General features: G+C 43.1%; 1 protein-coding gene and 1 pseudogene across 12 annotated transcripts in view; both read right to left on the bottom strand.

The window, feature by feature from the left end:
- The window catches only part of GON4L (gon-4 like), a 58,763-nt gene that overhangs the window by 28,010 nt on the left and 5,749 nt on the right, over positions 1-25,004 (bottom strand). For 11 of the 12 annotated variants that reach the window (XM_073323166.2, XM_073323163.2, XM_073323167.2 and 8 more), the window contains 16 exons: positions 24,064-24,138; positions 23,648-23,698; positions 23,135-23,185; positions 22,466-22,561; positions 19,403-19,522; positions 17,851-18,021; positions 16,682-16,874; positions 11,160-11,261; positions 10,351-10,391; positions 9,502-9,605; positions 6,627-6,825; positions 3,970-4,056; positions 2,795-2,966; positions 1,821-1,965; positions 1,128-1,296; positions 415-531 (listed from right to left, as the gene is read on the bottom strand). In XM_073323166.2, coding sequence (XP_073179267.1) covers positions 415-531; positions 1,128-1,296; positions 1,821-1,965; positions 2,795-2,966; positions 3,970-4,056; positions 6,627-6,825; positions 9,502-9,605; positions 10,351-10,391; positions 11,160-11,261; positions 16,682-16,874; positions 17,851-18,021; positions 19,403-19,522; positions 22,466-22,561; positions 23,135-23,185; positions 23,648-23,698; positions 24,064-24,138 — 1,893 coding nt within the window. The remainder of the gene's footprint in view (positions 1-414; positions 532-1,127; positions 1,297-1,820; positions 1,966-2,794; positions 2,967-3,969; positions 4,057-6,626; positions 6,826-9,501; positions 9,606-10,350; positions 10,392-11,159; positions 11,262-16,681; positions 16,875-17,850; positions 18,022-19,402; positions 19,523-22,465; positions 22,562-23,134; positions 23,186-23,647; positions 23,699-24,063; positions 24,139-25,004) is intronic. The other variant, XM_073323162.2, reaches the window with a different exon arrangement.
- LOC140903019 (5S ribosomal RNA) lies at positions 15,615-15,731 on the bottom strand (annotated as a pseudogene).

Below are 25,004 nucleotides of genomic sequence, written 5' to 3'. Positions count from 1 at the left end.
CCTTGGCAAGTCAGTTAATTTCTTTGTGCTTCGGTTCATCCCTTACACACAAGGGGTTGTGAGGAAAAAATAATGGTTGAGAAGCATTTAGGTACTACAGGCATAAGGGCCCCGTAACAGGAGAGAACATCATTCAAATCCCATATCTGCACTTTATTCCCAGGGCAACAGGCCCACAATGAGAACGTCCGTCTTTCAATAGGACTGTTTGATGCAGCGAGGAAGATGACTGCTGCCTGTAAGGTGGTGGCCAGCCTGCCCTGACATACAAACTGCAACCAGCAGCACCAGCGTCACACAGCCAATATTCTAACCAGCTGAATTAAACAGTTCAAGCCAACAGCACTAAAAGGTTAATCAGCTCTAGGGATAAGATGGTGGAAGCATGATGCTTCTAAACAGCAGGCACTGTACCTTCAGCCAGAATGGCAAATGCTGTTCTTCCCTCTCCACAGGGGGTTTGCACTCAGAAGGCTGGATCTCCTCACAACACTTGAACAAAATGGGCAACTGCTTTGTTCTTTTATAATACTGAGGAGAGAGGGGGGGGGGAGAAGAGACCAAGGTCAGCAATCACCATCCTTGATTAGCCTAACTGCCAGTGATCGGAAACTTCTCTGGACAGTACACATTGGGAGTTCAAGTGATCCAGAATTACTCCTACAGTGATGGAGTGTTGCTCAAATGTGTAAATATTAAGAAATGGAAAGGAGGGCTGGACAAAATCTTATGTCCTTTTTGACTCATTTCTCTGGACAGATCATTGGTATAGCACATGTGCGCGCTCACTCTCTACTTCTGTACCGTATGCAAGTCTACTGGTAGGAAGCTCATTATTTCAGCATTATGTGAATTACAGTCGTATCAGGGTTCTCTGTAGTAGGTGCTGTGTTCTTGAAAGACAAGGCAGCAATCAGAGCAGTTGTAAAAGGTAAGTACAGAGGGTAGGGTCTCTGAAGAAGTCTTCATGCTTAGTGGAAGTGAGGTGTCATGGTCTATGAAGAAATGACAGTGCAGACCGAATGTAAACTCTTTGGGGAAGGAACTGTGTCTTCTATTATGTATGGGCATCACCTCTCACACATGTAAAATACAAATACATACAAACTATAGATTGTCTCACTTACTCTGATGATATTGTCAGGGGCACGGTTCATATTGAGGTTCTTGATTCGCACTGTCAGCTGGTGCGCAGTCTTTGCTGGCAGGAGATACTTGCTGATCAAAGGTTTAGGAAACTCTGTCCCTTCGAAGTGTTTCAGACCCAAAGCTAATAAACTGAAAGGAAAAATAATTCTGCCAGACAATGATTCAAACCAAAAGAAACTGTAAATGCTCTCAGCTTGTCCTTCACATCTGTTAACATCCCTGGAGTGTCTCAATCTGGTCATCCACAGCAACATGGAGAAGACAGAGTATGGAAATAAAACAGCTCAATCAACTGCTGAATGCTCAACATGGTTTAATCTAATGAAACAAATTGTTAACTACTCCAACACAGAACTTGACTGGAGACACATTAATAAATCAAGATGGGAAGTATGTTGGTTCAGGAACATCTCAACACACTCAGATTTGTCCCTCTGATCACCTTGGAGGTCAGTACACATACTGGCATGGAAAATCCACAGAAGACTAAATCTGTCTGGCCTACTGAGCTAATAGCAATTTTTCTACGGCTGGGAACAAAGGGCCAAAGTTGCCATCTGATGGCGCTGTTCCAGAATGTCCAGATGTCCCATCATTTGGCTACAGCACTCTACTTTTTCGCCCAGGGAAAGATGCCCCATTTATTTTACACCCTAACATTGAACACCTACTTGTCCTCTGCCTTTGTGAAGATAATCTTGTTCTGTGGGGCTTTTGCCTTCAGGGAGCAAATTGGTAACAGCTCTGGGTACATAAAGACTTTTCTCGTTGCCAGAATCCATGCCACTTGCTTTGGAAGACAGGGGAATTCATTTGCTGTGAAAAGAATCCACAGATCAGCACAAGCTGATGAACCTCACAAGTGTAGATGCTCAAATTCTGAAACTCACCATTACTTTATTGGAAAAGCTATGGTCCCCATAACTTCTGCTGTGAAAGCAGTACAGGCTGGGGTAATTTTTTCCACACAAACCTTTGGACTTTGGTTTAGAACACAAGAAACTAAAACTAAGAATTTATTCTGGCCCAGCAAAAGTTACTTTTCTTTTTGATTTCCCCACAGAATTATGTACACAATATCGGCTCTGTGGAAGGATGGAGCAGATCCATTTGACTCTAATCATTGAATGGCTCCATTTGACTCTAAACTGCCTATCATTTGGCTAAGAAAAAATCATGACAAAAATTTCCAAAACAGTCCATTCAGAATGCTTTTTAATTTTATAGTTTCACAGTTCAAGTCCCTAGTCTTGTTAGTAGAACCATCTCAACCAGAAGAAAATGTCTGATGTATCATTCAAACCACTGGAACAAATTTTTCCAATCTATTGTTACTTTCCTGATGGATTTCCAAAGCTTGAAACGTCTGCAAACATATCATGCATTCCAGACTACCAAGCTAAGCAATCTTGTACAAATCCCTATGATGTGAGCTTACTGTGTCACATTTTCATGGCTTAAGTAGCAAAAGACAGGCAATAATACTGAGGTCATTGCTTAAAGATGTGTTAAAAACAATGAAGCAAAATAATGCTAAATTCCATTTCAAATCATAGCAAAAAATCTGGAATCCATCTCATCTGAGGGGAGGGCATTACCAAAAAGGCTATTACTACCCTACAAACCTGCCCCTTCAACTACATACCACTCTTCTTCACAGTTTTGCGAGGACTCCAATCATCTTTGACCTGGGCACGAAAGTCTTCAATGAGCTGCAACGCTCCCTTCAAGTTACATGGTTGGAACACTGTTTGAAACTTGGGATGGAACTGCTGACGAAGGAGCATGGAACTGTGAGCAAAGTTACTCAGCTCAGTCTGAGGAGTCAAATACAGAGGAGATAAAGGGACTTGCTTTCGGTGTAAATAAGAACTTATGTATCTAGAAGAAGTCATTCAGAAAGCAAACTTGCCAGATAGGAGGCAGAAAAAGTTTCAGTTATTATCAACCCTGCTTCTGAGAGATACCAAGCCATGGGACACAATTGATTACATTTATTCTGCTCTGAGCCTATAAAGCCTCAGCTCTGCTGTGAGTTATTACTCCCCCATTCCCATACAGAACCATTAACGATCACAGAGCATTCACAGAAATTGTTCTAAGAATGACCTTTTCAAGCTTTGTTTTTAATCCTTCAAAAAAAAAAAATACAAAAAGCATGCCAACACAGACCACTGTGTTATTGCCATTACACACAGTTACAAACTCATTCGGTAAGCAATTGATCAAGCATTAGTATGTAGAGGATACTATCATTTTAAACAAATGTTAAGGAAATCTCTCTCAGCTGAATGAAGTCAGATTTTGGTTTTTTTAAGCTTTGCAGGGCATTCCCACTAGCCACCCACCCTCACTGGAATTTTTTGTACTTCCCTCAGCAAATGCCCACACAGGCTTCAGACAAGTATAGCATAGGCATTAGCTGAACAAGCTTCTCTCACCCAAGGCTTGAATTCCAACCTGCAGCAGTCCTGCTAATCCCACCCTAGTCCTCTCTAGAGCAAGGACTGTCTGTAGTGTCAGACTGGATGGAGATTTGTGTTAAAACTAACCAGAAAACAAATCTAATTTTTACCTAAACTAGCCCAACGTTAGTGCACCAGCCCACTGCACTAACTAGGCTCTCCTCCTATGACAGCAAACTGTCTCTCACACAGTGCTGAACCATTTAGCAACATAAAGGCAGCTGCAGCTACACAACAATGCCCCTCCTTCACTGCTCATTTTTGAAAATATACACCAAGTCATCTTGATTAAAGACAATGGCAACCTTTATTTTTGTGACAGAATTATTGTATTTCTGACTAGCTAGATCCTTACCAGAAACATCTTCGTGGTGCTGGCCTCTGAACTCAGACTAGGGTTGGAGCTGGTGAGAAGGTGTATTTGAGTCAGGAGCTGGACATGCTGGAAGAACAGATTAGGCAGATGAAGCTTTTCCAATACACTAAGACACTATAATATCCAAAAATACTGGAAAATATTCTAAAGCACCAATAGGCAGAGCAGGTTATATCTCCTGGGTCTCAAAATGAGTGTTGGCTACAGACATACTTCAGCTAACAGAGAGCCTGAAAGAATTTTTAGTGCTGACATCTTAAGCAATTACCTTAAAAATACACAACCACACACTAGTGACAACTACAGTTCAGAGACATTTCCACAGTAAGTGAAACCAGAAGTTAGAGACTTGATGCAGGAATCACTTGGGGAAAATCCTGCAGTTTACATTTGCAGGAAATTATCCTAGATGATCATAATGGTCCCTTCTGGCCCTAAACATTTATAAATCATTTAAACTAAAACATGGTGGTTGAGAATATAAATGCACAAAAGTCAGGAAATTCAAAATTGGGGTTCCTAGAGCAATGTGAATGGGAACACCTAGGAATTTTGTGCAAAATATTTTGAAATTCTGCAAAATTCTGCATATTGTATTTGTCAAAATAACACAATATAATCATACCATTTTCAATTATTTTCGTAATTTATTTCAAAATACCTGTCAGCAAGCATGTCTGTGACAATACAGACAACAAAAAAGATCCAGGAAATGTTTTTTGACAAATAGATTCCTTACTAGGCATATTGGCACATCTATATAGCTCCACCAAGCGAGAGGGACAGAGTCTCATATGCACGCCCAGCTCTGCCCCCGATCCAGGAATGGGGCAAAGAGGTTCAGCCCAGCAGGATCCAAGTGTGGGGTGAGAGGGTTCAGGTGAAGGTGGTTGGGGCTCAGCAGGGGGGGAATGGGTGTGGGGGGATGGGACTCAGCACAGGGGTCATGGGGCTTGGTGGGGTGGTAGTCCAGGTGCAGCTGGTTGGGACTCAGTGGGATGGGGCTTTGAGTGCGGGGGGGCGATCTGGATGCAAGGGGTGGTGCAGACAGGAGGGGCAGCTCACTTCCCCTGCAGCTGGGGAGTGGTGGGAGCAGGAAGTGGGGCTGGGTGTGAAGCTTCCTGCAGTCAGGAACAGCCCATGCAGGGGAAGAGGAAGCCCTGTTCTCCCCCCAGCCCAGCCAGGACTAGCAGCTGCAGCCCAGCACCTGGTAGGACCCACCAACCGGGGCACCCCCAGCCCTGCTTCCAGACACACCGCCATAGCAAGAGAGACAGAGACAGCCCAGCCCAACCCCCGAGAGAGTGATTTGCATCTCCCTGGCTGCTCCCTTCACCCAAACCAGACATATGCCTCCCCCCTCGTGTGAATTAGTTTTTCTGCAAGAAAAGCATAAAATCTGCAGGGGAGATTAATTCTGCACTTGTGCAATTGCACAAAATTCCCCAAAGAGTAAATGGGGCTATAACACACACTTTTAGTGCTCTGCATTACTGCTTCATATACCTACGCAAATATTATCCCAACACTATAGAAATTCTGGATAAACACATTTACATGAGCCCAACTGGAGTTCCAGATCTTAGTTTACTGCTGAAAAATTAAAATGGTCACATACCACGCATGTGAAACCCATGCTTACACAGCATGGCTCTCTCAAACCTGTGTGCTTCCACCAATAGAAGGGGACAGTCTGCTACTGGGTTTGAACTAATATCTGGGCATATTCTGCTTGCACCCGGGGGTGCTCAACCCACCTCTTCTCCTGGCCTTGCCCCGGCTCCACCCCTGCCCCGCCCCCATTCCAATCTCTTCCCCAAATACCCACCCAGGCCCCGCCTCTTCCCCTGAGCCCACCATGTTCCCGCTCCTCCCCTCTCCCTCCCGGAGCTTGCTATGCTGGGAGGTAGGCAGAGGAGCGGGGACGCAGCACACTCAGAGGAGATGGTGGTGAGGTGGGGCAGGGAGAGGAGCTTGGCTGCTGGTGGGTGCAGAGCACCCACTAATTTTTCCCTGTGGATGCTCCAGCCCTGGAGCACCCACAGAGTTGGCGCCTAAGTATCTACTTCATCAAGAGGATCTTATGCTGATGACCCCATGCAGGGGTGCAGAGTCTCAAGGAAATGGTATGCAATTTTCAAGCAGAAAATGTGTCTCCCAGTCTGTCAGCGAACCACAAAAAATCTGCTTTGACTATGGTCTTTCAACCAGTTGTGCACCCACTTTATAGTGAATGATTTCCAGCCAAAAGGATAATCTTTTCAGAAAGCTAGAAGGCCATAAAAATAGGGGTTTAGAATTAAATCATTGCTTCAACATAGCCATGACTGCTACAGCTCTCACATCTAGTTAAGGAAGATGGAATTCACCTCTTGGCAACCACTTCCCTTGGATGATTTTAATTCATTCCAGAAAGTGGTACCAGATTGTAGTGCACAGATCTGCTTCACTAATGTTGTGGTACCAGATTCCAGGGTACAAAATGTGTACCCTATTTCAATAGGGAACTTGCTTGAGTGCTTCCTGTAGCACTGATGGTGCCACCATACTATGCAGAGGCCTTTGTCCTGCAGTTGACAATGAAGATGTGATAAAATGGTATAGTATTTGTGTTTGATAATTAGTACATCTCTTACCTGCTGCATCTGCTGATGTAGCCTCCTTCTCTGCCCCATGTCCAAAACTAGGGTCTGAAGTGGCTTCTCAATTTGAGGTTTTGACCTCTCCATCTCCTGTGGCTGCTTGGTTGAAGATTTCTTTATTCTCAGCTGTTCAAGCTGTTCCTTCACTGTCCGGTGCTGTTCATTCAGTAAGTTGGCCAGAGGCTCTTCAAATCTGTTTCAGATCAAGCAGACAGTATTATGCCAAGTCCATGACTTACAAAGCTCTTAATGACCTTGTGAATCAAGTAGATTTTACTTAGTTTCTGGAAAGCACAATTAAATATTAAAATTACATTTCTATAGCAACTTTCATCTCATAGTACCCTAAGTATTTTATAAACCTGGTGTTTACAAAAATCCCTTCACCTACCCCAGCAATGCTGCGCCTCTGCTGGAGTGGGACACAGCACCTATTCATTCAACAGTCCAAAGCAAAAGTTAATTTCCTGTCCTAAACTGTTAAGGCAAATCCTGTGTCCCATTAAAGCTATGAGAATTTAGAGAATCAGAATAGAATTACCTGAGGTAAAGTTTGGCCACCACACCAGGATTAATAATCCGGTTCTTGAGCAAAGTGTCATGGAATCTTTAATGACCACAAGCAGTCAGGGCTTTAGTTTTACATCTGAATGCAGCATCTTCAGAAGCACTGTGCCACTCTAACACCATGTTGGGCTACTGGTAAGTTACAGACTCAGATAAAAGCATTCCCTACTCAATCACCTGTAACATTTTCCTGCATTTTTCTTGAAAGTAACTTACTCAAGTACTCAGATACCAGTGTAATGGTCATCGTATAAGAACCTAGATAAGACATAGCTAAAAAGAGATGATTCAATAACTAGACCAGACCCGACCCAAACTCATTTAGCTTGTGGGATTAAACAAAATCACAGCCCAAAGTATTATGGCTGCTGGCTATTACAATCATCAGTCCCAAAGAGATCACTTGCAGCTCTCCAATGCTATGGACACACACTGTAAATATTAATGATGTGCCCCTGAGTTCTACTCAGCAGGCTATTTCATTACACATTTGTTTCTGCTGCAGCAAGGAAGTAGTGTAAATATTCCTGTCATTGCAAACAGCTTTAAGTGTCAGCCTGCTTATAACGGAGCTCTATAGATAGCCCAATCAACACCCTCCCACCTCTGACCCAACTAGGATCAGCTCCACTTCCACAACAGACCCAGCATGTGTGCTCAAAGCTAGTCACAATCAAGTCCCCTCTAACACATTCACATTACAAGATACTAAAAGGAAGGAACCAATGGAACAAACAGGTGAAATTTTCCCACAAAATTACCTCCCTAAAGAAGTCCAGGAACCACACTATGTACAGATAGTACCCGGGAAGAAGACACCAATTAGGAGGAGGACTTACCCCACCAACATGAAATGGACACAACTAAAGTGTGTATGGAGAGATACAGACAAGGGAAGTAAGCATGAAATACCCTTCATGCTAAGATTGTAGCTGGTCAAAGATTTACGCACTCCCCTCCAGTACTGCTCATCTGGAGAGAATGGTGCAGACGCCCAGCAGTCATTTTAGCTCCCTTCCCAAACAGATACAGCCTAGTCTTGAGCTGAGCTGCCCCATAGACAAGGAGACTCTATTCAAACTGCAGTTCACATTCAGACCCCCAGTTACTGTTACCGTTTCAAAAGTAAGCCACTATTTCTCAAAATAAATATTAACTAAGAACAAGAGAAGGATCATGACATCTGAAGCCGATCAGCTCCAACTCATTGGCTAAAATTTAGCCCATGCTAGTAGTTATCAAAAAGGTGACATATGTTGCCCACAGTTAACAGTTGCTTCAGTCCCGTGCCCCTACACAGCTCTGCCAGTCCAACTCTTTCCTGACTAGCAGCATCCATCTGTTTAAGAAGTGATGTGCACTGGGAGATTTGCTAGGCAATGGCCAGTACAGTAGAACCTCAGAGTTATGAACTGACTAGTCAACCACACCCCTCGTTTAGAGCCAGAAGTACACAATCAGGCAGCAGCAGAGACCAAAAAAGAAAAGCAATACAGTACAGTACTGTGTTAAATGTAAACCACTAAAAAACTAAAGGGAAAGTTTAAAAAATGATTTGATAAGGTAAGGAAACTGTTTCTGTGCTTAGTATCAGAGGGATAGCATGTTAGTCTGTATCCACAAAAACAATAAGGAGTCACCGGACCCCTCATTGTTTCTGCACTTGTTTCATTTAAATTAAGATGGTTAAAAGCAGCATTTTTATTCTACATAGTAAAGTTTCAATGCTGTAAAGTCAACGTTCAATTGTAAACTTCTGAAAGAACAGCCATAACATTTTGTTCAGAGTTACGAACATTTCGGAGTTACGAACAACCTCCATTCCTGAGGGTTCATAACTCTGAGGTTCTACTGTACTTGAACAGCCCAGCTCCTCAACAGTGCCTTCATATTACCAAGAAAGCTGGAGGTAGTGAGCGAGCTCCTCCAGAGGAAGTTAAAAAAGCTGTCACCCTTCAGCTGTGTTGCTAGAATACAATCCAGGCCCTCAATGACCCCTCTTTTCTGAGGTCCACTGCCTTTCCTCCAATAAAAGCCACTATTATGCTCTCCTTCAGGGCATTGCCTCCTTCTTCCTGGCCCCCTCACTGAGGAGCACTGTCTGTATTGGCTCCCACCACGATGCCTACAAATTGCAGCAAATACAGTGATGTATTAGGGAGTCACAGAGCAAAAGGGCCATGGACCCCATCGCCATCTGGATGGGATGTGTTTGGCTTCCATCTTCTTTCTGTTACATCTTATTTGACAGCTGGTTGCCCAGGCACCCTCTGTAGCTCTTATTGAGGCCAGACAGTCATACCTAAGCACCTGTGGTGTGTTAAAATTCGGCCGTGACTCTGCAACAGTGTCCTCATCCTCTGGGCCGTCATCCTCCATGTTGGAGAAACCCATCTCATCCTGGAACTGATAGGAAATAAAGCTCAGCAGTTGTCAGGTGTATGAGGCTCTGTCTGAGGTTCAGGGAATTACTTTTCGTACCGAGGGGCTTTTGGCTCAGTATAAAATTAATCACAGTGGACCTATACTGATGCCATCAGCACAGACACACTCAGCACCCTTGGGTCTTCACTGTGGTAAATGCTTTAGCTTCCTGACAGTTGCACATATATGACAGGACCCCTAAAAGGGAGTTTATGCTGAGACATCCAGTAAAGTCCCCTCTCTTTGGCTTATGATGGCACCTTCAGAAACACTCTGTCAGTTCCAGGATAGAAAGACTCCCATATAATGTTAAAAGTCTCACTTAGACCTAGCGTACACTACCGAGTTAAGTCAACCTAAGGACATTTACATCAACCTATCTCTGCAAGCGTCTACTCTAAAATGTAGCTCCCAACAATGTAATTCACCCACTACACTGACTTAACTCCACCTACGCAAAAGGTGTCGCGCTTAGGTTAATGTATTTAGGTCCATGCTGCGTCAGTGTAGACACTGCATTGCGTACATCAACTTTTGCTGCCTTTCAGAAGCCGTCCCACAATGCCCACACTGACAGTTAAATTGGTGTAAGCATTCCTAGTGAGGACGCATACCACTGACACAAGGAGTGCAGTGTGGACATGCAAAAACTATTTAATTACTGTGGTGGCTGTATGTCGATATAACTAAGGTCGACTTTAATTATATAGTATTGACTTGCCCTTACGGTCTCAAACAGCTCCTCCATCAGTTCATTTACTTCTTTCTCTGTAAGAGACAAGATAGGGTGCATGAAGAAACAGTGATCCAGTAAGAAAAATTTCAGCAATTTGCAGGATTTCCTTTTCAGAAGATGACAAACGCTTGCAAACCTTCCAACACAAGTGGGAAGAAAGAGGACCCTCTCATATACTCTTACATTTTCTCTTTGTGATGGGGATCAGCCCTGAAGCATCCAAGTACAGCCTGCTTCTCAGCCACTCCATCCTAATCCCCTGTGTATGCCAGAAGGGCTTCACCTCCTTGATCTGTGACTTAAGCAATCAGCTCCCCACAACTGTGGTCACAAGGTTTTCATCCACATTCAGGACGCTATTTCTCCCCACATGCTCTCTATGTGCCTAATGATGCAGCTCTGACCCCACTTCACAGCTGAAGGCCTGAGCATAACAGTAAAGTCCTTCAGTGCAACCCTTTCTAACCTCCTTAACGCCCACACCAGACCCACAGAGTATCTTGGCTAGAGTCTCATTTTGTCTACATCAGAACTCAAAATAAATAAGTCACTGTACCTGATGGCAGTGAAATGGTAATGCTGCACCACTAGCCAGATGCATTCGTGCATTTATGGGGAGTTATTACTACACAGAGGAGCTGGTGAAGTTAACAGCATGGGGGGTCGGTTCTATTTTTTTTTTTTTAATTACATCTGCCTTGCAAAACCTTTGCAATAAACACTGAAGTTTTCAATTTGGATCAATAATTCTAACAGAAGCAATACTGAAGGAGCTGAGCTTAGGTTATAACAGTACTTACTGGTGATTCTCACAGCACGATCATTCCTGAAGTCTTCTGTGTCTGGTTCATCCAGATCTTCCAGGAAGTTATACTCAGGGTCATCATCATCATCTGCCTCATCTAACAAAATAAACGTTTGAAACATATTTTTTTCATAATCAGACTGTAAGGGAGACCGGGCTAATGGCAACCTAGGGAGAAACACTGGGCTTACTGGCTATCCTGCCAGACAGAGGCAGGACTTGAGTTAGTGTTAGCAATTGAGCAAACTGGGACCCTGTTAAAACTATGATAGCAATAACAAAACTATCTTCCTTTCAATCTGCGCTTGTAGCACCCTCATTTCTTTCCTTAGTATTTTAACCATTCCTGTTTAGTAAGGAGAGTCATTTTCTACTGGCTGTAATTTGTATCATCTAAATTTGTGCAAAGTGAGTGTATAATGCCACTATTCTAATCGGTGTGTTTTACACCCACTGTGCACAGGTGTAAGTGCTGACACAAAAGGTAAGACAGAGAATCAACTGCTGAATTATTTTCTTGGTTTTTTTAAGAGCATAAACCATGATAGTAAATACAACATGGTGCCCCTCACACATAAAAACACCACATTGATAAATAAACTCAAGATGTGCCCTATACTGCGCTTTGCAAGTTAGACCCTATTACAACAAGAAACAGGCCCAACTGTATTTTCTGATCATAGACTATCAGGGTTGGAAGTCCCCTCAGGAGGTCATCTAGTCCAACCCTCTGCTGAAAGCAGGACCAACCTCAACTAAACCATCCCAGCCAGGGCTTTGTCAAGCCTGACCTTAAAAACTTCAAAGGGAGGAGATTCCAGTGTTTCACCACCCTCCTAGTGAAAAAGTTTTTCCTAATAGCCAACCTAAACCTCCCCCACTGCAACTTGAGACCATTACTCCTTGTCCTGTCCTCTTCTACCACTGAGAATAGTCTAGAACCAACCTCTCTGGAACCACCTCTCAGGTAGTTGAAAGCAGCTATCAAATCCCCCCTCATTCTTTTCTTCCGCAGACTAAACAATCCCAATTCCCTCAGCCTCTCCTCATAAGTCATGTGTTCCAGTCCCCTAATCATTTTTGTTGCCCTCCGCTGGATGTTTTCCAATTTTTTCACATCCTTCTTGTAGTGTGGGGCCCAAAACTGGACACAGTACTCCAAATGAGGCCTCACCAATGTTGAATAGAGGGGAATGATCATGTCCCTCGATCTGCTGGCAATGCCCCTACTTATACATCCCAAAATGCCATTGGACTTCTTGCCAACAAGGACACACTGATGACTCATATCCAGCTTCTCGTCCACTGTCACCCTCAAGTCCTTTTCTGCAGAACTGCTGCCTAGCCATTCAGTCCCTAGTCTGTAGCGATGCATGGTATTCTTCCATCCTAAGTGCAGGACTCTGCACTTGTCCTTGTTGAGCCTCATCAGATTTCTTTTGGCCCAATCCTCTAATTTGTCTAGGTCCCTCTGTATCCTATCCCTACCCTCCAGCATATCTACCTGTCCTCCCAGTTTAGTGTCGTCTGCACACTTATTGAGAGTGCAATCTACGCCATCCTCCAGATCATTAATAAAGATATTGAACAAAACCGGCCCCAGGACCAACCCTTGGGGCACTCCACTTGATACCAGCTGCCAACTAGACATGGAGCCATTGATCACTACCCATTGAGCCCGACAATCTAGCCAGTTTTCTATCCACCTTATAGTCCATTCATCCAGCCCATACTTCTTTAACTTGCTGGCAAGAATACTGTGGGAGACAGTGTCAAAAGCTTTGCTAAAGTCAAGGAACACCACGTTCACTGCTTTCCCCTCATCCACAGAGCCAGTTATCTCGTCATAGAAGGCAATTAGATTAGTCAGGCATGACTTTCCCTTGGTGAATCCATGCTGAGTGTTCCTGATCACTTTCCTCTCCTCTAAGTGCTTCAGAATTGATTCCTTGGGGACCTGCTCCATGATTTTTCCAGGGACTGAGGTGAGGCTGACTGGCCTGTAGCTCCCCGGATCCTCCTTCTTCCCTTTTTTAAAGATGAGCACTACATTAACCTTTTTCCAGTTGCCTGGGACTTCCCGCGATCACCATGAGTTTTCAAAGATAATGGCCAATGGCTCTGCAATCACATCCGCCAACTCCTTTAGCACTATCTGACAAACAAATCCAAGCTTCAGGTTCTCACTGCATAAGTCATTTTAAGATTTCCTCCTGTCCATCCTGGGGCTTTACTCTTCCATTGAAGTCAATGGGAGTTACTCATATAATGTTGTGAAAATGACAAATGTCATTCTGCAATGTATTAACAAGAATGTCATATGCAAGGAACAAGAGGTAATTTTTTCACTCTACTCGGCAATGAGGCCTCAGCTGTAAAACTATGTCCAGTTTTGGGCCCCACACTTTAAGGAAGATGTGGACACACTGGAAAGAGTCCAGGAGAGCAACAAAAATGGTAAGATGTTTAGAAAACATGATCCATGAAGAAGGTATTTTCATGCTCCTTCTAAAAGAGATCAACGTATGTCCCCGTCAGTACCCAGCCCAGGCAAACTAATGATCCAACCAGCAGATCAAATTCAGTGATGCATCCTACTTTGAGCAGGGGGTTGGACTACATGACCTCCTGAGGTCCCTTCCAACCCTGCTATTCTATGATCCTGGGCATGTGCCACTTAAGTCATGTTATGCATATGCTAAGAAGAAGATTCCAGCAACGATTCCAGCCTCTGCTAACATTAGCCTGCTTCAGTAGCCCTTGTTAAATTCAGTTTGCAAACAAAACTAAAACCAAAGCAATTACATTAGTCCTTATGACAGGTTCAATATCTATTCACCTTTCTCAAATGCTCTGTTGAATGAAAGATTCAACTGCATCAGGAAATTCCTCTTTTCTTGTAAGAGGTTCAAGATGTTATCTTAAAGCCTCAGCATTCCAGGGAGTTAAAAAGACTGCAAAAGACACTGAGAATTGGCCTTGATGGCAAAGACGGAGCATTGTACATTGGCAGGGAGGAAGTTGCGGGATATATTCTTTGGAACGTGAAGTAAAGTGGTGGGATGGGTTTATTCCAGAGGCTGGAACCTGTGCTTGTAGGCAAGTATAAATACCAAAAACGCCTTACAGCCACAAACATTACTCCCACCATCTGCCACCACTCCTTTGCAGGTAAAGGTTCCTGGATCCATCATAGCTACGTTAAGTTGGCGCTGGGACCCCCACCTGACCCTGACAAGCCATTGGACGAGCCACTTCATGAATGAACACCACAACCAACCCATGGACTAAGCTTTCCAGCTACTGGGACCTTCACAGCACACCAGAACTTTTTGTGTTCCTGTTTATTGGACTTACATTGGGGGTAGTGTTTTTTGTATGGTTCAGGGGAGGATGTCGACATTGGTATGGTTTACCTAGGGGGTCCTCTCCCTATTCCCAAGTCCAGTACAAGGATAGGAGGGCAATAGCTTCTTGAATTTAACCCGTGCTATCAAACAGGGTGTAAATCGAACGCAGTGTTGGATTTGTATTCATACCCCCACATATTTAGGTCAGGGGGTCCCATTGGTAGGGGTACCTAGCCCCTTAATCGAACACTCCAAACTAAGCTATGGGCAAACACTACATTTAACTGGAATGTTACAATCCAAATATGGTCTATTGATATGGTGGCCCAGGGTAATTATGCTTTATGTGTGTCACGACGTAAGGGCATAGAAAATAGTTTTTGTAGGGAATTTTGTGGGGTGCAAGGACACCACCCAAATCAGCTCTGGTGCGGGAGGCCCCTCTACCTACTCCAGGACCCCGTGGCCAGTCCCCAAGGGGTCTGGCTGGTATTGGTTATGCAATCACACAACCTATACGGTTCTCCCAGCAGGATGGTGTGGTACATGTACCTTAGAGGCTATAGTACCCGCCGTGACAGTACACCAGAACCTGACCTGGGGAGAGATCCGCAATCTAGTATGGAGGGACCGACGAAGTATTCCTTTAAACCCCCTTTCTCAATGGCCCAAAGGCTTTCGCTCCTTTGTGCGTTGGTTTCTGCCACGTTTGGGAGTAAGTGAGCTGGAAAAAGCTATAGTTAACATTTCAGCTGCTTTGGAACTAATGGCAAATGCTACTGCAGATGCTTTATCTGCCCTTCAAATTGAAGTCACCCAGCTATCCCAAACTACATTGCAAAACCGCCTAGCCTTGGATTATCTCCTTGCAAATCAGGGCGGGGTTTGTGCTCTGGTCAACTCAAGCTGTTGTGTATTTGTAAATCAGCACCATAGGGTGGAAACTGACATCCACATCTTCAAGCAACAGGCAGCCCTATTCCACCACATCAGCCTCGACACTACCAGCGCCGGATACCAGGAGGTCTGGGACTGGCTCACCTCATGGCTACCGGATGTGGGGACTTGGGGACGGTGTTTTTTGTATTTACTTTTTTTTTTCCCTACAGCACCCAGTATTCCCAAGAGGTCTCCCATCCAAGTACTAACCAGGCCGACCCTGCTTAGCTTCCGAGATCAGACGAGATCGGGCGTGTTCAGGGTGGTAATTCATAACATAGCAATTTGTCACAGGTGAGACACTATGAAGCCAGCATAATCAAATAAAAGTCACACAAAAGAGAAGGGCAGCACTGACATTAAACCAACAGCTGACTTCATCCTGGTAGTTATGGAAACGGTCATGTGGAAAGTTTCAGCAATAGTGAAGGTTGAAATGTAAAATACTTCACTCCAGTTTCTGGGATCAGGTTATGTGAACAGCAGTTTCCAAGTTTCCCTTTAATTTCTATTATTAAAAATGTATATTATATATTTGTATTCAAATGATCAATCAGGATCAGAGACCCATTGTACTAAGCACTGTACAAACACACATTAAAGTCAATGTTCCTTCCCTGAAGGGTTTACAATCTAATGAGAAAGGTAGAACAAAGTGCAAGAAAGGAAGCCAGGTTTAGAAAAGACGAAGAAATCTCCAAAATATCTGACACAACAGCATCCACTGTGTTAGTAGCCATTAAAAGATCTCTGTATAAGCAGACTCAGCCAGCCAAAACTTCTCATCTCTAGATCCATTACTAAAGCTCATATTACTGTAGTATCTAGGTGCTGATACAGGAGCATGGGGAGGAATATAAAAAAAAAACAATAAAAATAGAGCTAGTTAAACAGGACACTGGAGTATTTATAGTGCAGTTGAAATGCACAACACCCTCATTATTAGTCATGGGCAGCAGTTAGCACACATGCTAGAACGCAAGTCAATGCATGTTTAGCCTTGAAGAGAGGACTGAGCCTAGAACCAATACAACATACATATGTGGAAGGTTAGCAAGGCTGTTGGCATGCAGAACATATCCATGTTACTAACCAAGCTACCAGCTGTACACAAGACTGCTTGGTATAGACAGGAAGAGAAAACTTCAAGCTTCCCACAGAACTTTTAATCAAGGTCAGAGATGAAAATGCCACCAACACCACTAAATAACCGGGTGTTGCTGCATACCTTCGCTCTCCACATCATCATTCATAAGTCCCCCAAGCCACCTTTTCCAGTCTTCATCATCTGCAGTATTTGGGTCATACATGTCTGGTGTGATATCTGGGGCACGGAGCTCAGCCTCCAACTGACCAAGAGGAACATCCTTCAAGGGTCTCTTTGATCGGGTGCGGAAAGCAATGAGGCTATCATCCAGAGACTGAAACATGGAGAGAAAGCACAATGGAATCACAGCCGCCCCATTATTCTTCTAATTTCTTTGATGTCAGGCATTTCAGTGCAGCCAAAAAAAACAAACCTGACACCAAAAAAATCTGATTCTTGCCACAAAAAGATTCATGTTACTTTGTTGTTCCTTTCAAGTGTAACATTTAATTAATCTGTAGATATTACACTAACATCACTTAAAAATATCTTTTCAACCTGCACCTCATTCAAACCTATTGCCTTAAGAGCTTTCTCCCCCTTCAGTATTTTACTCTTTAGTAGTTGGGTTTACCCTGTCCATCCCCACTGCTAAGTTTTCATCACAACAGCTCCTTTCCAAGACAGAAGCCAGAGAGAACAACTTCTACTAGAGTCTGTATCATTGCAGCTCCATAGATTCACTGAAATACAATCATTAACTCACTACATAAGCCTCTTAGGTCTCTTGCTCCCAATTTTACAGTGTACTGCTTCCCTGCTGAGCCACAGGGTCATCTAAAGGGAGCAATTTACACTATCAGCTTAAATTTGGCAAGTGTTACATTTTGTAAAAACAAGATTTATAAAATACAACACCAAAAGAAACATTTCAAACAATGTATAAATTCTAAACACTTTAGAAAGAAACAAACAATCTCCTGCAATGTTTTAAAACCTGAGCAATACAGCACAAAGAATACAAATGTGAAACTGACGGAATTGATTTTCATTTATCCAACCTGAGAGAAATGCAGAGAGTAAGCAAGGGTATAAATAAGGAAAATTAATTGATTTGTATAATTCTCTCACTTTTAAGAATCTTAAAGTGTTAGCAATGTGCTTGATTGCAAAATTATGAAGTTGACAGCATGTAGAGGGACTCAGCAAACAGGGTTTTAGACAGTACAGATCAAACAACCACCTTCCATCAACAATACTGTTATACTTGCACCACAGTGTCATTTTTGTAGCATCCCTAATCGCATTACCTGATAGGAATCCATGCACACTGGGCTGGAGGCCAGTTCCTCATCCACAGCATGCAGCTTCTCCATAAAAGTGCTATCCCTGCTTTGTTTCGGTTTAGGTGGTGGTGGAGGTCCCATGGGAACCACTTCAGCACTAATATGCCTAATAAGGGGTGTAGAAACCTTCTCCACCTAATCAAAAGAAGCCTTCATGTTAAAAATATTTTACTTAGGCCAGTCTCTCCAGGGCAGGGATTGTCTTTTTTCTGCTTGTATAATGCCTTACACAATCAGGTGCTACTGCAATACAAAATAAAACAGGCATCACAGGGGGAAATGGACTCTCCAGATTCTGGTAGACTTGATTTTTAGCAAGCCTAGTGGTGAGAATGTAACTATTCAGAGCTCTGCAGGAGAGGAGAAAATTTCAAAGATTTCAGTCTAATCAGTTCCCAAAATAATCAGCTCTAGAAGCATTTTAACTATATGAGATTAAATTAAATTGGTGATAGGAGACAATGGCAGGGAGAAAGGGAAGGAGAGAAAAATCAGTACATCCACTGTGTTGCCTCTGATCCCATACACTGTGCCACAGGTGAAGGGTTAATAATTTCTTCCGACGAGAAGAGATAAGCAGCACTATATCCTTCCTGTTTACTGCAAGGAGCATTATTAAAAACAGAAAAACTAGGCTATTTGGGGATTGGGGGGTTATGTTGAGGAGTTCCAGGAAGACCTAACTTCTAGAAAAAACAGGCTCAAGAATAAAGTTTTCACTCTTTAGAAGCCAGGGAAAGCCAGACAGACTCTTGCACATAGCACACAGCTTTCTCTGTTCTCATGATCACATATTCCCAACCTACAGTTGCATATGAGGGAATCAGAAAAAATGAAGCTGTTAAAATCATGTTCCTTGCTCATCTCTTAAGCACATCATCCTCCATTTTTTTTAATCCGTCCGCTAACTCTCTTCTTTACACTGAATCAAATGTAAGCTTCTTCTCCTAATCTTCACAGCCCTTCCCAACTCTCTGACTTTCTACTTATTCATTATGTATCTCTTATCGCATCACCCACCCCCCCATTCACATTCCTCCACCTGCAATACCATCTTTGGCAGTCCACAGACACCACAAACTTTTGGTACTTTTTTCCACACTACTCCTTATTCATGGAGACTTACCCTGCACTGATGCATAAGGTTGCTAATCTCTCCAAGGCCCAATTCTGTCTCAACGCCTACAAGAAATCACCCAATGTTTAATGGCTCAGCTGAGGTGCAGTTGGAGGAGTAGCGTACATATATGTAACTAGAAAATATATATAAAGTTGCGTATATTTTAACTGTCTCCCTCTCTCTGATTCTTTGTAAACTGCTATTCATACACTATAAGCTCTTTGGGCATGGGTTGCATCCACCTCTTTGTATAGCACCCATAACAATGGGACACAGTCAAATCAGCACCCGAGTACTACCATAATATAAATGTTAACAATCAACATTTATTATGGGTTTCTCACTGGTGACTTAGAATGAAAGACTGAAGCTATTTCAGAAAGATGTGAACTGTACCTCAGATAGGGTTGCTCCCTCTTCATCTGTCTCTATCATATCTGATGATCGCCTTGTCCTAGACCGCTTTGCTCCCCGAGGAGAAGAGGCAGTGCTCTCAACATCACTTTCCAACAAGCTCTATAGAACAACAGAACAGCAAAACACAGTCAAGTAATTTTGCAATCACTAACATCTTTTTCATAAATGATCTGGAGAAAGGGGTAAACAGTGAGATGGCAAAGTTTGCAGATGATACTAAACTGCTCAAGATAGTTAAGACCAAAGCAGACTGAAGAACTTCAAAAAGATCTCACAAACTAAGTGACTGGGCAACAAAATGGCAAATGAAATTTAATGTGGATAAATATAAAGTAATGTACATTGGAAAAAATAACCCCAATTATACATACAATATGATGGGGGCTAATTTAGCTACAACAAATCAGGAGAAAGATCTTGGGAGTCATCGTGGATAGTTCTCTGAAGAAGTCCATGCAGTGTGCAGCGGCAGTCAAAAAAGCAAACAGGATGTTAAGAATCATTAAAAAAGGGATAGAGAATAAGACAGAGAATATCTTATTGCCCTTCTATAAATCCATGGTACGCCCACATCTTGAATACTGCATACAGCTGCGGTCCCCTCATCTCAAAAAAGATATACTGGCATTAGAAAAGGTTCAAAAAAGGGCAACTAAAATGATTAGGGGTTTGGAACGTGTCCCATATGAGGAGAGATTAAAGAGGCTAGGACTTTTCAGCTTGGAAAAGAGGAGACTAAGGGGGGATATGATAGAGGTATATAAAATCATGAGTGGTGTGGAGAAAGTGAAGAAGGAAAAGTTATTTACTTGTTCCCATAATAGAAGAACTAGGGGCCACCAAATGAAATTAATGGGTAGCAGATTTAAAACAAATAAAAGGAAGTTATTCTTCACTCAGCGCACAGTCAACCTGTGGAACTCCTTGCCTGAGGAGGTTGTGAAGGCTAGGACTATAACAGGGTTTAAAAGAGAACTGGATAAATTCATGCAGGTTAAGTCCATTAATGGCTGTTAGCCAGGATGGGTAAGGAATGGTGTCCCTAGCCTCTGTTTGTCAGAGGGTGGAGATGGATGGCAGGAGAGAGATCACTTGATCATTACCTGTTAGGTTCACTCCCTCTGGGACACCTGGCATTGGCCACTGAAGGTAGACAGGATACTGGGCTGGATGGACCTTTGGTCTGACCCATTATGGCCGTTCTTATGTTCCAATATACCCTTTTATCAACTAATATCTCATTCCAGTGATTTTCTTTTAACATAATGAAGTTAAAGTCTCAGTATACTATGAAGGAAAGAATGAACTAAAACCAGTAGGATAATCTTTCAGGGTGGACACCAAGGGCAGACCTTTTTTCTGCTGTGGAAGAACCTCCCTTACACCTAATAGCCCACTGGTTAGAGCGCTCACCTGGAATGTGGGAGACCTGGTTCAAATCCCCACTCTGCCTGAGAGGAGTGGGGAATTGAATCTAGGTCTCCCACCTCCAAGATGAGGGCCCTAAACATGGATTTATGGGGTATTCAATCTCTCCTGTTGCAGCTTCTCCATTTTGCATAAAATACTTAAACATTCATTGAAGCAGGGACATGAACCTTAGAAAAAGGTTGGAGGAGTGAGGTTCTGGAACAGCCTCCCAACAGGACTTGTTAGGGCACACACCTTTAGTTAGTTTTAAGAGATCTGGGTAAATGTACATGTGGGATTGTATGATGGGGCTGTTTGTGATGATGGCAGATAGGGCTCAGCACTCGAGGGTCCCTTCTGGTTTCTACCTATCTGATGTTCCTAAAAAGCTCATGCTTCAGGAGTGAAGCTGTTCACTTGCAAGAGTCAGAAAGGGATTCCAGAATATACTGGGGTGGGGGTTGGTTTGTTTGTCTTCTTCCTGTGAAGCATCAGAGATAGCCGCAGATAGGACATTGGACAGGGTGGGCCAGTGCTCTAAGGTGGTACTAAGAATTCTCTCTCAGATGTTTGCCAGGTTGGTTCTTGCTCACAGGATCTAACTGATTGCTATATGTGAGATCAGGAACAAATTTTCACCCAGGTCAGACTGACAGGAACCTCAGGGGGTTTTTTGCCTTCCTTTACAGCATGGGGTGCGAGTCACTTGCCAGGATTACCCTGGGTATATCTCACATAACCACAGGTGAGCTTCAGTCCCTCCTAGTCTCTGCCTGTGGGACGTAACAGTTCAGTCTCCTAAGGGTTAGAATATCTGGATCCAATTTCTGTTGTGGGATTTAGTGTGCAGGTGCTGGGTGGTATTGGTTGTCTGTGATATACAGGAAGTCAGACTGAATGACCTGGTGGTCCCTTCCAGCCTTAAATTCTACGATTCTATTAACCCGACTCTCCTACATCCCAGGGCAGTGCCCTAACCACTGGGTTAGAGCGTAATGCTTGCTCTCTCTAGGGCCCAGTGAATATTTAAACATTTTCTGCAAACTAGAAAAGCTTCAACAGGAGAGACCCCCTCCACAGAATAACTGATGCCCAAGTGATTAGGGCACTCACTCAAGACATGAAAAAGCTGGGTTCAAGTTGCAGATCCTCTCAGGCAGAATGGGGATTTGAACTGAGGTCTCCCACATCCTGGATGAGGGCTCTAACCACTGAGCTATTGGACTAAAAGGGCCGGGGGAGGGGAGGGGGGAGAGAAGAGTAGGAGAGAAACAACCTTCAACTCAGTTTTGTGCAGGACCTAATCCAGGAGGTGTGCTTTAAGGCAGCCTCTGAGAACACATACCAGATTGGACCCTGTAGGCACCATAGGTGGAGGAACACCCAGTTTGAAGATTCTGCTAGGACCTAGGTATGAGCTAGGCATCAGGACTTAAGTGGCTGTGCACATGCCCGCAGGCAGATTTTTAGGTACCTAGGGACTTTATCAGCAGCAACTCAGACACCTACACAATTAGAGAGCAGCTGAGCGGAGATTTTGAATATCTATATTTTGGATTTGGGTGCCTAAAGTGGTTGTTTGGCACTTAAATCCCTTTGTGGATATAATCAGAGGTGTTCAGCCATATTTACCTCTTCAGCAGTCTCATCCTCATCCTCATCCTCAGGCTGGTATTCCTCATCAGATGAATCATCTTCTTCAAGGGGAATGTCCACAAACTGAGGAGGCTGCAGTGAGACCAAGGGAAATAAGAACTTTACAGGTTTAAGCTAAAAGTTTTACGGTTTCAAATGTCCATACCTCAGGACATGTGTGGAGAAGCTCAGAGAAGGAGCCAAAATAAGGAGGATGGGGAACTGAATCCAAGTAAGGCTTGTGGAATGGGTGGATTCAGAGGTGCAAGGACAGGCCCAATTTACAATATTAAAAAGCCACTGAATGAGCTCACAGCATCTCATATTTCACATACCTAGTCTATGAAACCACATGCTTCTAGCACTGATACACTCACTTGTTGCACCGTAACTAAAATTAGACTGTCAACTCTTTGGGGTAGGCAGTGCCCAGCCCTCAGTGGGGTCTCTGGGCAGTACCACAATACACATCATAAAACACTGAAGAGGAAAACAAGCTACAGGTCAGAGAAGGGACAGTCAGAGAGAAACATAAGGCCAAGATGTGAGCCCAAAGTGAATCAGATGAGTATATTCACTGAAGGTTTTTGCATAGGGACGCAAATCTGCTTGCAACAGACTCTGCAGACAGAGGAAACAGCACAGATTCACCTTTCAGTTGCTAACCTTGATCTCATTAGCCTTCTTAATTGGAGAAATATTCCATGCAGGGATTACCTAATGAAAATAAAACGATTATTAATAATCCGTGTAACATCAGATTTCATAGTGTTAAAACAAAGGACCATCTGTGTTTTGTGATCCTATTTCCCAAATTACCCAAGTAACATCAGACTTTAAAACATATGCTTTCAAAGCCGCTCAGATTTGTGCATCAGGCAACAATTCTCTCCTATATTAGATACTCTCAGTTCACTGTGTGCACTTTACCCACATAACTCTCTCCAACTTTGATCTGGTACATTTCTGTTAATCTCTAAGGAATCCCTATTTTCCTTATTTAAGATCACTACAAATATGGACACATGCATACACTTCACCTTGTAACGTCTTTTAGGCTTATGAATAGTTCACAAAAAGCATCCTCAGTCTACAGTTCCTATTGCCTCTAGAGGCCAGAAAAGCATCTTCTGTCCTTTCCCAAACCAATGGGGAAAAAAAAGCAAATGACATACTCACCACTCCTTTCTCCACAACTTCCTTCAGTTTAGAGCGAGTCATTTTTGGCTCCTAAAAGAGTTAAAAAGAAAGCACGCTCTTAAATATACATTTTTCACCAGTCTCTCTTTATGGAAAATTTCTTTGTTTCTTGTTGCTAACAACATCACCTGACATGGTGGGCATGACATCTGTGCGCTAAACCTTATACATGATGATTCTTTTTAGCAGTTAGGTTCCAACAGAGCAGTTAGTGTCTCAAGCTGTCTATACATATTGCAATACAAGTTCTCCCATGATCCTACTGTTAGCCTATTCTCTCCCCACATCCGAATGTTAGCAAGATTCATCAGTCAGAGCAGCGTCTGAAGGAACCATGCATATGGATAGATAGCAATGGGGCGGGGAGGAAGGAGAGGGAGAAGCTTTTTACTCACAAACATGGGCATGTCTTCTGTCTCACTGATGGCTGCTTTCATCATGGCAACCACATGCTCATTTGTGATCACTTCCTGCAGGAACATAAAAATTGGCTTCAAGTCTCCTTTTTTATTTTTGTTGTGAAAGAGTCTGACCTCAGCTCAAAATAATCTTGGAAATGTGGTAGGAGGTGGAAAGAGGACAAGAAAATATTAAGTGCTCCTCTGATGATAAAGTACAGGTCATGCATTACATGCAACGATTCTGCAGAATGAACCTATCAAACTTTCTCAATGCTATTAGGAGAGAACACAGCGCAGTCTATACACACATCAGTTTCATCAGCTCTGTTCTTCTCACATAATGTAAAATCCCGTAATTTGGTGGTTGTAAGAACATGAGAAAAAGCTACTGTGGGGCAGCACTGGAGAATTTGCATCTTAAAACATACATTCACACGAGTGAGACTGAGAATATGATATCTATTCCACTGTACTCCTGCTCCAGGGCAAGTTTAATGCTACATTTCAGAGCACAATGATTACTAGAGAAGAGATACACAAAAAACAAAACTGAAAAACAAAGAGAGCTTATAGAAAGTAAAAGTTGAGGAGATAAGACTAGTTCAGAGACTCTGGCTCCTGAATCCAAATATTGTAACTAGATTGCCAGCATGGGGCGCTCTGGGAAGGAAATGACCCCATCAGCGCCAGGCTGTAGATGAAGGTAAACTTATTGCTTTCTGACATTTACATAGTAATGACGTGAATATGCCTGAAACAGAAGCAGTGGCAGTCACTTGTCACTATAGAGGGAATGGACAAAGAACAAATTCCTGTGACCATCAGGCATGGAACATTATTAGAATGCAAAGAAAAAGCTTAAAATAAATAGCATAATTTATTATTTTGAAAACAGCATTGGTGTTCCCTAGGCTCAGTTCAGGGATGACTGGAAT

The sequence above is a fragment of the Lepidochelys kempii genome, chromosome 24, assembly GCF_965140285.1.
Source record: "Lepidochelys kempii isolate rLepKem1 chromosome 24, rLepKem1.hap1, whole genome shotgun sequence".
Lineage (NCBI taxonomy): Eukaryota > Metazoa > Chordata > Testudines > Cheloniidae > Lepidochelys > Lepidochelys kempii.
The sequence above is the reverse complement of the archived record's forward strand: the minus strand, read 5'-3'. Positions and strand labels throughout refer to the sequence as shown.